The sequence below is a fragment of the Nannobrachium achirus genome (genome assembly GCF_963921795.1).
Source record: "Nannobrachium achirus genome assembly, chromosome: 10".
NCBI classification, from domain to species: domain Eukaryota; kingdom Metazoa; phylum Chordata; class Actinopteri; order Myctophiformes; family Myctophidae; genus Nannobrachium; species Nannobrachium achirus.
The window spans coordinates 4,131,281-4,146,445 of NC_137819.1; the positions used below are offsets into that span (position 1 = coordinate 4,131,281).

The following is a 15,165-nucleotide window of genomic DNA, read 5'->3' on the forward strand; positions in this document are numbered from 1 at the left end:
TAGACACCCACCTACCTGTAACTTCAACAACGCTTAGTTATTGTGGTAAAAATCCCAGGACAAAAATCTACCTGTCCAAGAAAATTCGCCCTCCTGGCCCTCAATTCCCTAACTGCCCAACGGACTCACTCGCTAGCTTCCGCCGTGGCCCATAGCACTTACTGTAGCACTCAAACTTGCCACAGTGACAACTGATGAAGTGTTTAAAAAACTGAGTGCCCTACCTCAACACAAGGCCACTGGCCTTGATAAAATTCCAGCTAGATTTCTCAGAGATTCAGCCGCCACCATTGCTCCAATAATTACCCACATAATTAACCTTTCCATCGAACAGGGTCATGTCCCACAGGACTTCAAACTAGCAAAAGTAACCCCCCTGCATAAAAAAGGTAGCAAACTAGACCCTGGAAACTACCGTCCCGTTTCCATTCTTAGCTCCATATCCAAAGTCATGGAGAAAATAGTCTACGAACAGATAGCAAGATATCTCGATGAGAATAATCTGATTTACGAGTTCCAATCTGGATTCAGAAAATCTCATTCCACTGACACATGCCTTCTCTATTTGACTGACCAAATCAAACGCGAAGCGGATGACGGCAAATATAGCGGCATGGTCATGATGGACCTCCAGAAGGCATTTGACACCGTAAATCATTCTATTCTGATTGAGAAACTAAAAGCCATCGGTCTTGACAGCGCAGCAGTGAGGTGGATGCAGTCTTACCTGGTGGGGAGGGAACAGGTGGTGGAGATTAACGGTACCCTGTCCCCCCCCCTCCCGGTAAACTGTGGTGTTCCTCAAGGTAGCATACTGGGACCTCTGTTGTTCCTAATATACGTGAACGACATGGCATCTGCTTGTGACTGCAACCTGTTCCTGTTCGCGGATGACTCGGCTCTCCTAGTCTCGGGCAAGGACCACTTGCAGGTTGAGAAGACACTTAACTCTGAACTAAGTAAGATCTGCACATGGCTTAACGACAACAAATTATCAATTCACCTGGGTAAAACAGAGTCCATCCTCTTTGGATCAAATCATAACCTCAAAAAAGTTGATAACTTCACAATCAAAGTGGGTGACAAGGTCATAACACGAAAAAACGAAATCTCTTACTTAGGATGTATCCTTGAAGCTAATCTTTCCAGTGAAAAGATGACTTCTAAAGTAATAAATAAAATCAACCAACGAACTCGTTTCCTACAGAGGATCGCCCCGATGGTCAATTCCAACACACTGAAGACCATAGCTGGTGCAATAATCCAGCCCCTCTTTGACTACGGAGTCCACGTATGGTATTGTGACGCCCCACAAGCCCTGAAAACTAAACTACAAACAGCCCAAAATAAACTAATTAGGGTCCTGCTTAGACTTCCCTATCAGACTCACCTCACCGCTACTCACCAGTTAAGAGTGGGGTGGCTCAGAGTAGTTGACAGAGTACAGCAACTTGCAATGGGCCTGGTGTACAAGATACACTACACCACTATGATACCCAAGTACCTGTCAAAATACTTTATAAACATTAAGGATGTCCATAATTACAACACCAGAGGCAGCGCCACAGATCACTTTCAACCCAGAGTCAAAACCAACAAAGGGTCAAACTCTTTTTTCTGCTATACCACCAAAATGTGGAAAGCCTTACCGAAGGCCACAAAGGAGTGTGGATCACTAGCATCCTTTAAAATTGCCCTGAAAAACCACTTACAGGCAGCAGCCGTTCGCAACTGGTAAAAAAGAATCTAGCCCAACCCTACCCTCCCCTGCCCCTTCTTATACTGTTTGTTTTGACTTACTGTCTTCTATTTTGTTTTTCTTTACATATCTACTGCATAGTACTGTGTTCTATTTGTCTGTCATTCAATGTTATATGAGATACTTCAATGGTTTCCAGTGGAAATAAGCTTAGTCTTTTCATGGATCTCCTTTTAGTAGACCTTGTACCAGTGAACTGTACCGTCATGAAACTGTACCTTTTCCTATGCAAACTTCTAATAAAGTCTTCAATCAATCAATCAAACCTCACCTCGCGTCACCAGGCTTTCTCTGAGGAAAGCCTGGTATTCGTTTACAATGGGCCGTTTCATCCGGCCTAGGAAAGCTTTCCACCTCAAATTTGCGGTGGATAGGTCTCCACCGTAGACTCTGATCCGGGCTTCAGCCCATCACTTACCATAGCACTCACCTACCCCATACCTACCACCATACATGAAAGCTAGATAGCTTGTTCATATAAAGCTTTTTACTGATTAGGTGCTTCGCTCGGTCAACCTACGTTATTTTTCTCTAGATTGATAGCCTATTTCTATGCATTTGATGTAGGCATATTGATGTTAATGTATTGATGTATGTATTACCTTGCTTATTGTATGTAACCTTGCTATTGTATTGATATATGTATTACCTTGCTTATTGCAAATCGTTCTGGATCAAGAGCATCTGCTAAATGCCTAAATTGTAATCTGGGAATATTAACCCATTTGGTTAAAAGGGGAAAAAAAAAGTGGGGCCAAAAACGTTGTAGGCCGGCCAGATGTAGGCCACGCTTCAGAGCCCGGACAATAAACTTTGAGCCATTTGTAACAAGATGTAGGCCTGATGTAGGCCACTGACATGTTAATTGGGGGCCCTCCCCGGACAAAGCCAGATGTTGGAGCTTATGTCATTCCCGTAGCACCCCTCAAAAATATCAGATGTTCAGTCAGTGCTTGACTAAAGAACCTCTAGGAACTCAGATTGGTGCTTGACAGCCGTTTTTATTTTATTCTCCTCCTTCTGGAAAGAAACCGTGACCTCGTGCGAACCGGAAGTTGACGCCAACAACCCCCCTCCTCCCCCCTCCCTCCCTGTGTTCCATCCATCCATCGGAGGAGTAAAGATGGCTGACAACGGCGCCGCGGATCCCGCTAACAACAACAACAACAACAACGACGACGATGAGACAGAAGACGCCGCCGCCGCCAGACCTAACCCCGCAGCGGCGGCGGAGGAGTCGCCGGAGCAGGGAGGAACCATCATCAAGGTGACGGTGAAGACGCCCAAAGACAAGGAGGAGATCGCCATCTCGGAGGATGCGTCTGTCACTCAGGTGGGTCTGGGTGTCGGTGTGTGTGTATGTCTGTCTCTCCCTCCCTCCCTCAACACACACTCACTCTCACACACGGATCTCCGCTGCTTACTAGCGTCATACACCCACCCTCAGTCCTCACGCTCCCTGCCCATGTTCAGCTGCTGTTCAGCGGCATGTCCCCAGCCGCCGTGCCGGTGCCGGCCAAACCCCCCCGATGCTAACGTTAGCACAGGGTGCCATGGCATTGGTCCCAAAGTCCATTAGTCCGAAGGTTCATTAGTCTGAATCTGTTAAGAATACTACGCTTAACCCTATCCAAATTCGGACTAGCGAACCTTCGGACTTATGGGCAGTCCCCTAGCATAGGGTGTCGCGTTTGTGACCGGCACTGGATGCATGGGTGGATGGATGGGGATGGGGCTCACGTTAGCATGTTAGCCTAGCCGCCACGGAGATAGCTGGGGCTGCTAACCGGGTCTTTTCGCTGTGACATAGCTATGTTTACACAATGTTGCCCCCCTCCCTCCAACTGTATACACGTTACCCGTTTTCAACAGTTTTTTTGTATTATATATTGACGCTCGTTTTGGCCATGTAAACGTACGTTTGCTCATGCCAGTAAAGCTCAGTTGAAAAATAAAATAGAATTGACTGCGTGCGTGTGTGGGAAGCCTGGTTTCCATGTACCGCTCGGTGTTCAGATCCGGTCCAGAGGCCCCGCCCTACTATAACTGTATCCGGTGGTTCGTACGCACACATGTACATGCGAAGCGCACTTTAGAGTGTTTCCGTATCCGCCCCTTATAGACCGGATGTGTAACCTGCGAAAGCGAAACGACCCCCCCATAGCATGTTGGCCACAAGGAGCTAGTTAGTTAGCCGTGTTTCTTTCCAAGTTCTGACTGCTCTAGCATGCTTAGCCACCACGGCGCTAGTTAGTTAGCCGTGTTTTTGTAACTCTGCTTGGCCGGCTGTTGAAATGGACATGCATAACATGTTTGTATAATTGCAGATAGTATGTAAATGTAAATACTATAAACAACGGCCGGGTAGAGTGGAGAGGGGGGATGCTAGGCTAACCGGCTGCTAGCTAGGGTTCACGCCTAACTGTTAGCCAAACAAGTGTGTCAGCTGATGAGTTTGCGTTTGTTGCTTCCATATGAGCAATATAGGCTGCCTGGTTGTCCAATATTAAACCCCGAGACCGTATTTTTTATCTTTAGGCTCAGCCTAAAGAATAACAGAGCCACAACAACAAGCTTAGTTTTCGCTTTCGCAGTCTAGAACATTCTGCCATGCTAGGCTGATAGCCCCCTGACCCTGTGTGCTCTGACCAATACTGTGCTCTCACAGGTTGTTGTCTCCAAACGCTTCTGAATGTAGTATCAGTCACAGTTGGTTTTGGCTACACTCTAGTGCAGTGGTTCTCAAACCTTTTCGGTAAGAACCCCTAACCCTAAGTTTACAATTATCAGCCCACGGAATATGAAGATGTTTACAGCTCTAGCAGTGATTCCAAACCACTTTAAAATGTAATATCTTTCTAAAAATCAAGAGCGGTGGTTCTCAGGTGCCATGGCATTATTTGGTCCGAAAATTACCGAAATCTCATTGTTCCTACATCCCATTAGTCAGAATCTGGTGATGTTAACCTGGTGAAAAATACAATGCCTAAACCTAACCCTAACCTCAGTAAAACTATGCCTAAACCTAACTCAAACCCTAACCTCAGTAAAACTATGCCTAAACCTAACCCTAAAACCTAACCCTAACTAAATTCGGACTGAGATGAGATATAGGACTAATGAGATATAGGACTTTTGGACAGTCCCCCGTTCTCAAAGACCATTTCAAAGACCCATATAATAAAGGGACACATAACAGGGCCATACATTCTCATTCTCAGAGTTAACAGACCTGTATAAGGGACCAGAATTGGAACCCCCCTTCTTTTTTTTTAACCACAGGGTCCACTGATCCCACTTTGAGAATCACTGGTCAAGATTATATATATATATTCCAACTGTGTAACCGTTATGGCATACATATACAGTTTTCTAAGTTGTCTTTACATTGGGGTGTTTGAATCTTGTAAATGTATTCTTGTGGCTGAAGTGGAGAGACCTTCTAGCACCCCAGCTTGTGTTAATGAGGCCGGTCTACACTAGAGGTGTACATATGGGCGGCGGTGGCTTAGGGGTAGAGTGGCCACTTGGGAACTAGAAGGTTCCCAGTTCGATCCCCGGCTCCCCCAGGGTTGCTGTTGAAGTGTCCTTGAGCAAGACACTGAACCCCTAGTTGCTCCCGGTGAGCAGGTTGCTGCCTTGCATGGTTTCCTCTGCCATCGGTGTATGAATGTGTGATTGAATCATGAGTGTAATGCATCATTGTAAAGCGCTTTTGATAAGGCTCTATATAAATGCACCATTTACCATTTACATAGTTGAGCCATATGGCCCCAATTCCAGGCCTGCCTAATAGTGCCTATAGACCGATTTCTCAGAGCAGCAACCAAAACTGCGGTGTCAAGCAACCTGTGTGTGTGTGTGTGTGTGGCTGTACGCCGACACACGTGCACAGCTACACGGCAGCGCTCTGGAAAAAGGTCTATATGCATAATACGTTTCATGGCCTTGTTTGTGTAGTAATTTCACAACGATACTGTTTACTGGGTCATAGTGGACAGATTGTTATGGGGGCAGACCTCCATTCAGAAACACCCCCACTTCAAACATCCCCATTCCAGGGTTCCCACGGTCATGAAATTCCTGGAAATATTTTGAAATTAGATTTTTTTTTTTCCAGTAATGGAAAAGTTTTGGAATTGATCAAGGGTCCTGGAAGGTCCTGGAATGAAAATAGCCGATCTACATGCCCACAACGCCTCGTTGTGGGCATGTAGATCGGCTATTTTCACAATAAAACTGTGTTATACAAAATTCCTCTACTCTTAATGCTCGTCAGGGTGCCGGGGTCCCCAGTTGAAATATGATTATTTGCGCATAGGAGTAAGCGACTCGTTATTGAGCTGAATTATTGTTATGTAGTCCTGGAAATCGGGTTAAGTATTCTGGAAAAGTTTTGGAAATTAATTGGTAAAGATGTGTTGGAACCCTGCCATTCAGAAATACCCCCACTGAGGTTAGGGATACTTTGTACACTACACACAGACAACTTTTGTTACATGTTTGTTTTGCAATCACCTTTTTTTTTATATAATTACAGAATAATCTGTTCCATAGATGGTTTATTTACTTGCATGACCATTGACCACTCTCATACTGTTGTATTCAGAATAGATGAACATAAAATATCTGGCCTTGAAAGAATTGGTCGCAGGCTTTTCCATTTTCAAATTACATTTGAAAGGTGGTCCAGGGTGGCGTGGGGAAAGGGGTCTGTTAGTCTTTTCACGAGTCAAGCTTTGGCTGTTGGGCAATTATTGTGGTGGCAATAGACCAGTGCTAATAGGATAAGTCAGGGGGAGTTTCTTAGACATGAGATATTTGAAACCAGAGGGTTACAACAGAACAAAACCAGATTACCCAGCCAGGGTGCTGAGGACATCTGTCCTCATTTCCATCTGTCTTGTGTCTTCTCTCATCTTTCTCGCTCACGCACTCTCTCCCTCTTTCTCTCTCACACTCTCTCCTTCTCTTTCTCTCTCACACACTCGTCTCTCCCCCTCTTTCTCTGACACACTCTCTCACCCTCATCTTGCCATCTAGCCTTCTTGTCCCTTAGGCCAGTGTTTCTCAACCTTTTTTTTCTGCATGGGCACACTTTTCATGTCCCAAGAATCCATGATGGGCACACCAACATAATACGGGGTGTAAATATCGTCACTGTCGGGAAGAAACCTTGTATCTCCAAGTTTCAAATGTGTACGTTTCTTCGCAAAGTAAAGCCCTGCCTCATCATACAAGGCCGTCGCACAACAGTAGTGAAAACGGCTGATCTACAAGCACACAACGCCTCGCATCGCGAGGCGTTGTGTGCTTGTAGATCGGCTGTTTTCACTAGTTTAAATCATTTTTAAAATGATAAATACAATACTGGCTTTCGAGCAGTTTCAAGGGGCACACTTGACCCTTCTCAGGGGCACACCAAAGGTCCCCAGGCACAGTGGTTGAGAAACACTGCCTTAGGCTCGTACACTCATCCCGTTTTGTCTCTCTCTCTCTCTCTCTCTCTCTCACAGTTTAAGGAGGAGATCTCACAGCGGTTCAAAGCCAAGCAGGACCAGCTGGTTCTGATCTTCGCGGGGAAGATCCTAAAGGACGGCGACAGCCTCAACCAGCACGGCATCAAGGATGGCTTGACCGTTCACCTCGTCATAAAGACGGCACACAAGTAAGTAAGGCACACATCTTCTGAGTAGGGCTGTCACGATTATGACATTTTACATGACGATTAATTGTCATTCAAATAATTGCGAGTAACGATTTAGTAGTTTTTTTGTCATTGACAATTACATTTCTATTTGGCTTGTAGGCTTTGAAGTTGCACATGGCAGATATGACACATAACCTAAATATACAAAGAAATTAAGGACATATTTGACAACTTTACACTTTAAAAAGAACGTTGATAGTGGAAATAGCCGATCTACAAGCTCACACCGTGTCGCATCATTTGTAGATCGGCCATTTCCACCTTCTTTTTTTAATGTTTGAATGTTATGTCAAACAATTACGATTAGACGATTATGTAATACAGGGTTCCCACGGTCATGAAATTCCTGAAAATATTTTGAAATTAGAAAAATATTTCTCCAGTACTGGAAAGGTTTTGGAATTTATCAAGGGTCCTGGAAGGTCCTGGAAAAAATAGCTATGCATTGTCTTTGGTTATTGATTGTGTTAATACCTCTGAAATGACAAATTAAATATGGGCCAAATTGTCAAATGTATAGAGGCAGAAATTGTGAAAAGTTGCGAGGCGTTGTGAGCATGTAGATCGGCTATTTTCACAATAGAACCATGTTATACAAAGTTCCTCAACTCTTAGTGCTTGTCAGGGTGCCGGGGTCCCCAGTTAAAACATGATTATTTCGGGGGTCATGGCTGAAAAGGTTGAGAACCACTGGCATACACTACCTGTCTTTGGGCATTGCGCATAGGAGTAAGCGACCTGTTATTGAGCTGAATTATTGTTATATAGTCCTGGAAATTGGGTTAAATGTTCTGGAAAAGTTTTGGAAAGGTTTTGGAAATTAATTGGTAAAAATGTGTGGGAACCCTGGTAATAATTGTGACAGCCCTACTTCTGAGTGGCATCAATGGGTCTCGTCGAGTTCGGCAAATCGAACTCTCTGTTTTTGACAGATGCCAACTAGAAGCTGTATATTGGACTGTGCAAATGTTCCATTTGTGAGGCGTAAGCGTAAAACTTGCATGCACTAAGATGGCGTGGCTTATTATCAACATTGTGTAGCAATATTATCTAAATTAAAGTGTTTGTAAGTACAAGATAATTGGGTATTTATCAAATCGTCAGGCTTTACCTCCTGTAAAGCCTGTGTTGTACTAACCTCGCGTAGCCAGGCTTACTCGTCTGCGAAGAGAAAAGCCTGGGCGCGATATGAGGCAGAGAGGCGACCGCGGTTTTCCCGGTGAACCTGAGCACAACGGTGGGGGCCGATGGGCAAGGAGGGTCGCGAGCTTATGAGAAACAACTAAAATAAGACCTTAAAATCTGGCGAAAACAGTTGCATTAGCGCAAGATGACGATAAAGGAAATTATTAAATGGAAAACATTAAATTAACTTCTGAAAAGCCTACTAGGCTTTATGGCGAAAACAGTTGTGTGCATTAGCGCAAGATAGATGAGGATAAAGGAAATCATTAAATGGAAAACATTAAATTAACTTCTGAAAAGGCTTCTAAGCCTACATTAGCCTACAAGTAAAACTAGTGGAACCGCAAACTTGCCACACGTGAATAATTGTGGTTGTAAACAATAACACAGACAACATACATTTCTAGTAGTGGGAAGAAGAGGTTATCATCATGGCCCCAAATAACTTTTACAGACTGTATCATGCAATTGGTGACGAGTCTCTTCCGGAATCGGCAAGAGTGCCTCTCAATACATAGGCCTATATACCCTCTCCATCATCTGCAATAGTCAGTGGTGTGTGTTCCCCACACTCCCGCGCCCCCACCGTTGCGCTCAGGTTCACGGGGAAAACTGCGGTTGCGGCAGAGAGTGCATAGGATGGCGGGGCTTCAGCCGGGTGAATTTTCCCGGAAGTTGTCTTGTTTGGGACAAGATCAACACAATCCTGAGTTATTTTTTGTTAAATCTGTGTCTTTAGATATGTTAGTATTTCAGCATGCTACAACTGGTCATAATATTGCATCATCGAATGCGTCATACGATGCAAAATGCATCATATGACCAGTTGTAGCATGCTGAAATACTAAAATATCTAAAAAAAAAAACAGATTGAACCCAAAAAATAACTCAGGATTGTGTTGATCGTGTCCCAAACAACAATAAAATAAGATCTGGTTGTCCCAGAGGTGAAGTGGTCCTTTAAGAGCTACAATCAGTTTTAGTTTGTTCCGCTGGGGGATTGTAAACAGACCCACACCTTTCCTTAACACAACGGCTACCGCCATTCACTTACGCTTTCTTTTGAAGAGCCCCTGAAGCTACGTGCGTGTGTGCACATGTGTGTACACTGACGATCCAGGAAGGAGATCTGTTTGTTTACAAAAACTAAAATCCTAACCGGGGCCGACCATCACGGCATAGTGTCGCCGTGAAAACAAGCGGATCTCGGCCTCCTCTGTGTTAGTTGCACCTTATTCAGAGATACAGCCGTTTTTATGTTTCAGCATAGAATAGGTGTCGATGGATAATGGCCGCTCTCCGTTGCTTCTTGCTGCGTTGCTTGCGTCATGACGTATGCAGTTTTTTCTTTCACCAGCACCCGTAGCAAGCGTCTGTTGCCTGGTTACTAAGTTAACCCTTAACTCGTCTGTGGACGAGTTTGGCTACCGGGGCAGCCGTTGTGTTAAACGCAGCACTTCCGCCACTTCAGTTCATGCAACGCACAGCACATATATAGCGCGCGTCTTGCACAGAAAGTAGCAGATCTGCAGTACAAGCTTGCAACTATTACGAGCTTGATCTAACGCTGGCGGTCATTCCTCCTCCAGGGCACCAGATGGCGCTAGCTCCTCGTCCTCCAACTCCTCCTCCACCCAGGCAGGCGGCGCCCCCAGTCCCAGTCCCGCCGCCAACCCCTCCACCACCTCCGCCTCCAGCGGCCCCGGAGCCCCTCCACCCACACAGACACCCAACCTGCTGAGTGAGTCATATACACTGGACTACACCACACACTACACCATGTGGGTGACAGGGCACCCTGGGGTGCCGTGACGGCAGTCCAGGGGTGCCGCGAGATCATTTGATAATATTTGGAATTTATTTGGACACTAAAAATACTTAGTATCATTTTAAACTTGACGTACAAAGTTATGTTCAGTCAGTTTTAACCAAAATGGCTGTTATCTCAACGTTTTCCTCGCAACGTAATCACAAAAATATCGTCACTGTCGGGCAGAAACCGCGTATCTCCAAGTTTCAAATGTGTACGTCTTTTGGTAAAGCAAAGCCCTGCTTCATCATACAAGACTGTCGCACAAAACTAGTGAAAACAGCCGATCTACAAGCACGTGCTTGTAGATCGGCTGTTTTCACTAGTTTAGTACATTTTGTAGATGATAAATACAAAACAAATGGTTTTGGACATACACGGTTTCCACCCGACAACGACGATATGCTATAAGGTGCTGGGAGTGAAAATTATAATGTAGGGGTGCCTCGGATTAAAACAAATATTTATGGGGTGCCCTGAGACAAAAAATCGAACCTCTGTTCGAAGTGGAGCTGTGTGTGTGTGTGTGTGTGTGTGTGTGTGTGTGTGTGTGTGTGTGTGTGTGTGTGTGTGTGTGTGTGTGTGTGTGTGTGTGTGTGTGTGTGTGTGTGTGTGTGTGTGTGTGTGTGTGTGTGTGTGTGTGTGTGCAACAGCGCCCCTCCCTTAACATGTGTGGCCACTGGCCAGAAAAGGTTACTGCAGGCTACATACCCGGAGACAGACAGACAAACAGACAAACAGACAGACAGACAGACAGACCCACACACACGGCCACGTATAGGGAGCTCCACACAGCTCCAAAAAAGATTGGGAACCCCTGCTCTACACCACCCAACCTGCTGAGGCGAAAATCATTGATCATGCAGACTAAAATCCTTGATTATATGGGCAAAATCCTTGATTATATGGGCAAAATCCTTGACCTTGCTCTGAAATATGAATGGTTTTATGTTATTCTATGCGGGGAAATAGCGGAAAGTTGGCGAAATATGTGACATGCAAAATATACCGAATGTGAAAAGATGCGAAATATGCAGTGGTTTATGTGATTTCTTTATGCGGTGAAATATGCGGTTAGTTCCGAAATATGCGGGCGGAAATATGCGATTATGCTGCCTTTTTGAAAACGTGTGACCACCACATAATCTGCGGCAATTGGCTGATTATGTGGGAAATTATGCGATCGCATAATCGCATCTTTCTGGATGGTCTAGTGAGTTGCGGTTGTGCTCAAAATTATTCAAGAGCAGAAACATGTACAAGGAATGGTCAGAAAAGTTCAGGGAAGAGATTACTGCTTTTTACAAAAAAGGATATAAAACAATTGCAAAGACACTGAATGTTCCAAAAAGTAAAATTTTAGCATAGTTCACACGTTCTAAGTCAAAGGAACAGTGGCTACACTAATGAACACATTTGTCAGAGGGGGTTGAATAATTTCGAGCACAACTATACACTACACCACCAAACCACGCAGGCACCCAGCCTACTGAGTGTTACTATTAGTTGCATTTCACTCTGTAGTTTTTTATTCCTGGTTGCCGTCTGACGTAATCCATCTCTCGCTGCCGCTGGTTGAGACGCGCTGTCTGCACACACAGCACAGCACAGAGCGTGTGGCGACACACACTGGTGTGTGTGTGTGTGTGTGTGTGTGTGTGTGTGTGTGTGTGTGTGTGTGTGTGTGTGTGTGTGTGTGTGCTCGCACGCTCGGCGCACGCAGCAGTCTCACACAGAGAGAATCCCTCGTCTCTACTCGGTGCTCGTTGTTGCGTTATTGTCGTCGTTATTTATGTAAGCTAAAGACTCGCCAGTCGCCAGGATGGCATGTGTGGAACCGTCGCAACCCGTTTCGATTGTAAACAAAACGCAGTGCTGTTTGGACGTACTATGGAGTCCAATGAACACAGACAGGACAGCCACCAAACTGTTTGCTGTGCCAACAAAAGGAGCTAACACGACCAACTTATTATCAAAGCACCTCCAAAAACATGCACAGGTTGTTGGACAGAAAATTGCGCTAGATATGCTTTAATAGTGACATGTGTGCACTGTGCAGCCCATGGTGGTGCAGCCAGCTAGCGTTCATGCTAACTTCCAAACAAAACAACGATGTATCTACCCTGCGTTGCCATGTTCTTTTTCTGAGAGAGAAACAAGCAACCAGGTCTATGAAAATAATAAGTCCAAATTAGGCAACTGAGGCAGTTCAGTCAAAATTTATTGTCGAATATTGTCAAGAGTAGTGGTTCTCAAGCATTTTCTTGTAAAGGACCTCCAATATCTTAAAGCAACTTCAGATTTAAAAAGAACAAGCCCAAAGTAGCTTGTAATAAGCAGACATGGCAACACTCTATAGGCTTTTAAAGGGACAGTACACACATTGCCTTCTGTCAGCTTGACAAACATTTGGAAATTCTAATGCCTAAGTTTATGAAATAGTTTATTAATAGCCTAAAATGTACATTTTAACACAAATCTTTGCCAAATTAGCTAACAACTACCAACAATAGAAAAGGATTTATAGTGGGACTTGTTAAACATGGGTACAACATTTCCCCTAAATCTATCTGAGATATTGTGCCTTTTTGTTAATGATAAATTGGTCTTAAATCTGTCTTGCCTAGACCTGCAGATATCCTGTTACATGTATTTTTCAGAAGGACAACATTATTATTTTTTTAAATCCAATGAGATCATATTGACATCAGTTATATCTGCTAATAATAATCTAATAAACACTTAATGAAGAAAAAAAAAAACGCTGGGCAAAGGACAAGAGAGGAGATCTTAGCCATAGATGGTGAAATTGATAAGGCAGTTGAGCTACGACACATGTCATGAAGGAAATCGTGTCCATGTAATAATTGTGACAGGCCTCTCCCCCTCTCTCCATCCTCGCTGATCTCTCTGGTAGAAATGAAATACAGCGTATAGATTGTTAATTGTTAAGATTGCTGTTACTAAAATTAATTGAGAGAGATGTTTTTCTTTTGGATTTAAAAGGTCAAAGCTACAGTGAAGGTCAATATTTGCCCACATAATTGTTGAAGAGACCAGAATAAGAATATTGGTTGGCCAGGTTTGCATGTGCATTTGATTATTCCTACTGTATATGCGGTAGCTTTTTACTGACACACTGCTTTGTCTCTGATTTATGAATGTGGCCTTACATTTGTCAATTCCTTTGCCGCGGTAATGGTATTGAATTTGTCATTTTAGAGGTATTAAAAAGCCTTAAAAAGTATTGAATTTGTACTTGGGAAATGTGCAGATACCCTGAGTACAGCAGTGTTTCTCAACCTTTTTTTCTGAATGGGCACACTTTTCATGTCCCAAGAATCCATGGGCACACCAACATAATTTAAGAAACCTTGTATCTCCAAGTTTCAAATTTGTACTTTTCTTCGCAAAGTAAAGCCCTGCTTCGCACAACAGTAGTGAAAACAGTAGTGAAAACAGCAGATCTACAAGCACACAACGCCTCGCACCGCGAGCGTTCTGTGCTTGTAGATCGGCTGTTCTCACTAATCATTTTTAAAATGATAAATGCAATACTGGCTTTCAAGCAGTTTCAAGGGGCACACTTGACCCTTCTCAGGGGCACACTTGACCCTTCTCAGGGGCACACCAAAGGTCCCCAGGCACAAGTGGTCGAGAAACACTGGCCTAATGTGTACATGACGTAACAAAAAATGATAGATGTACAAGCTAACAACAAGTTGCATGGTGATACGTTGTTGGCTTGTAGATCTGTTATTTTTGTCATGTGACGCCTTCGCTCGAGTCTGTCTTGGGGCATTGATGGCACACAGGTGTATTGCACCGTGTGGGCTTGTGAATTATATACCGAATAGGCCTGGAAATGGGGGAAAGGTTTTGAAAATTAATTGTTAAAAATGTGTGAGAAACCTTGATTTCAGTCGTTTGGATTCCATACAATCCTGCATGTTTTCCACGGGAGCATGTTGCACAGCGACATTAGCAGATCTACAAGCTTGTAGATTGTCTATTTTCGGTTATTATCAGCCCGTCGTGTCCATATAAGCCATGATGACCGCGCAGCAAGACGCTATAGCACTTATTACCCGGCTAATAAATAAAATTAATACTTTTTTTTTTTTATCCCACGATTTTTGTAACCCATTTTTTCACCCGCTGCCAATTGCCTAAGCTGTGATCCTGGGCTCTACTCTCCCTCTGCCAACCTGGGGAGGGCCCTGAACTGAGCTCATGCTTCCTTCAATGCATGAGGAGTGAGCAGGCCGCTTCTTATCACCTGACAGGGGGAGCTTCCCCGGTTGGACGTAGCGCGTGGAAGGAACACGTTATTCCAACCAGTTCCATTCCCCTCCATCAGGCGCCCCGGCTGGCCAGGGGGAGGCTTTATAGAGACCAGGATTAAAATTAATAATTTGACTCAAAACTAAAACCAAAACAAAGTATTTCCTTGTTTACAGACGGCTGAAAGTGCGTCCCCCCGAGCGCAACACGGTCGCCTTGGAAAACAAGGAAGTGCTGATCAAATAGAATCCATTTTCTGATACTGCATCGTCTATTTCTCGCCTCATATGTTTTTTAAAACATTCTTCAGAGCAACGTTTGGTTGTAAATGACGCGGTGTGTTTGTTTACATGGAAGGCATGTTGGATACGGCACTAAATCCACGCCGTGCAGCCTGAATACAGCAGCTGCTCTGAG

The 15,165-nt window shown here is 44.3% G+C and overlaps 1 protein-coding gene across 1 annotated transcript in view; it reads left to right on the forward strand.

Annotated features, from left to right (window-relative positions):
- Positions 1–2,868: 2,868 nt before the first annotated feature.
- Positions 2,869–15,165, forward strand: part of LOC308293323 (ubiquilin-4-like) — a 47,385-nt gene continuing 35,088 nt past the window's right edge. Inside the window, exons 1-3 of the mRNA XM_080735784.1 lie at positions 2,869–3,092; positions 7,276–7,427; positions 10,244–10,395. Of these exons, the coding sequence (XP_080591910.1) occupies positions 2,883–3,092; positions 7,276–7,427; positions 10,244–10,395 (514 nt within the window). The 5' untranslated portion in view covers positions 2,869–2,882. The remainder of the gene's footprint in view (positions 3,093–7,275; positions 7,428–10,243; positions 10,396–15,165) is intronic.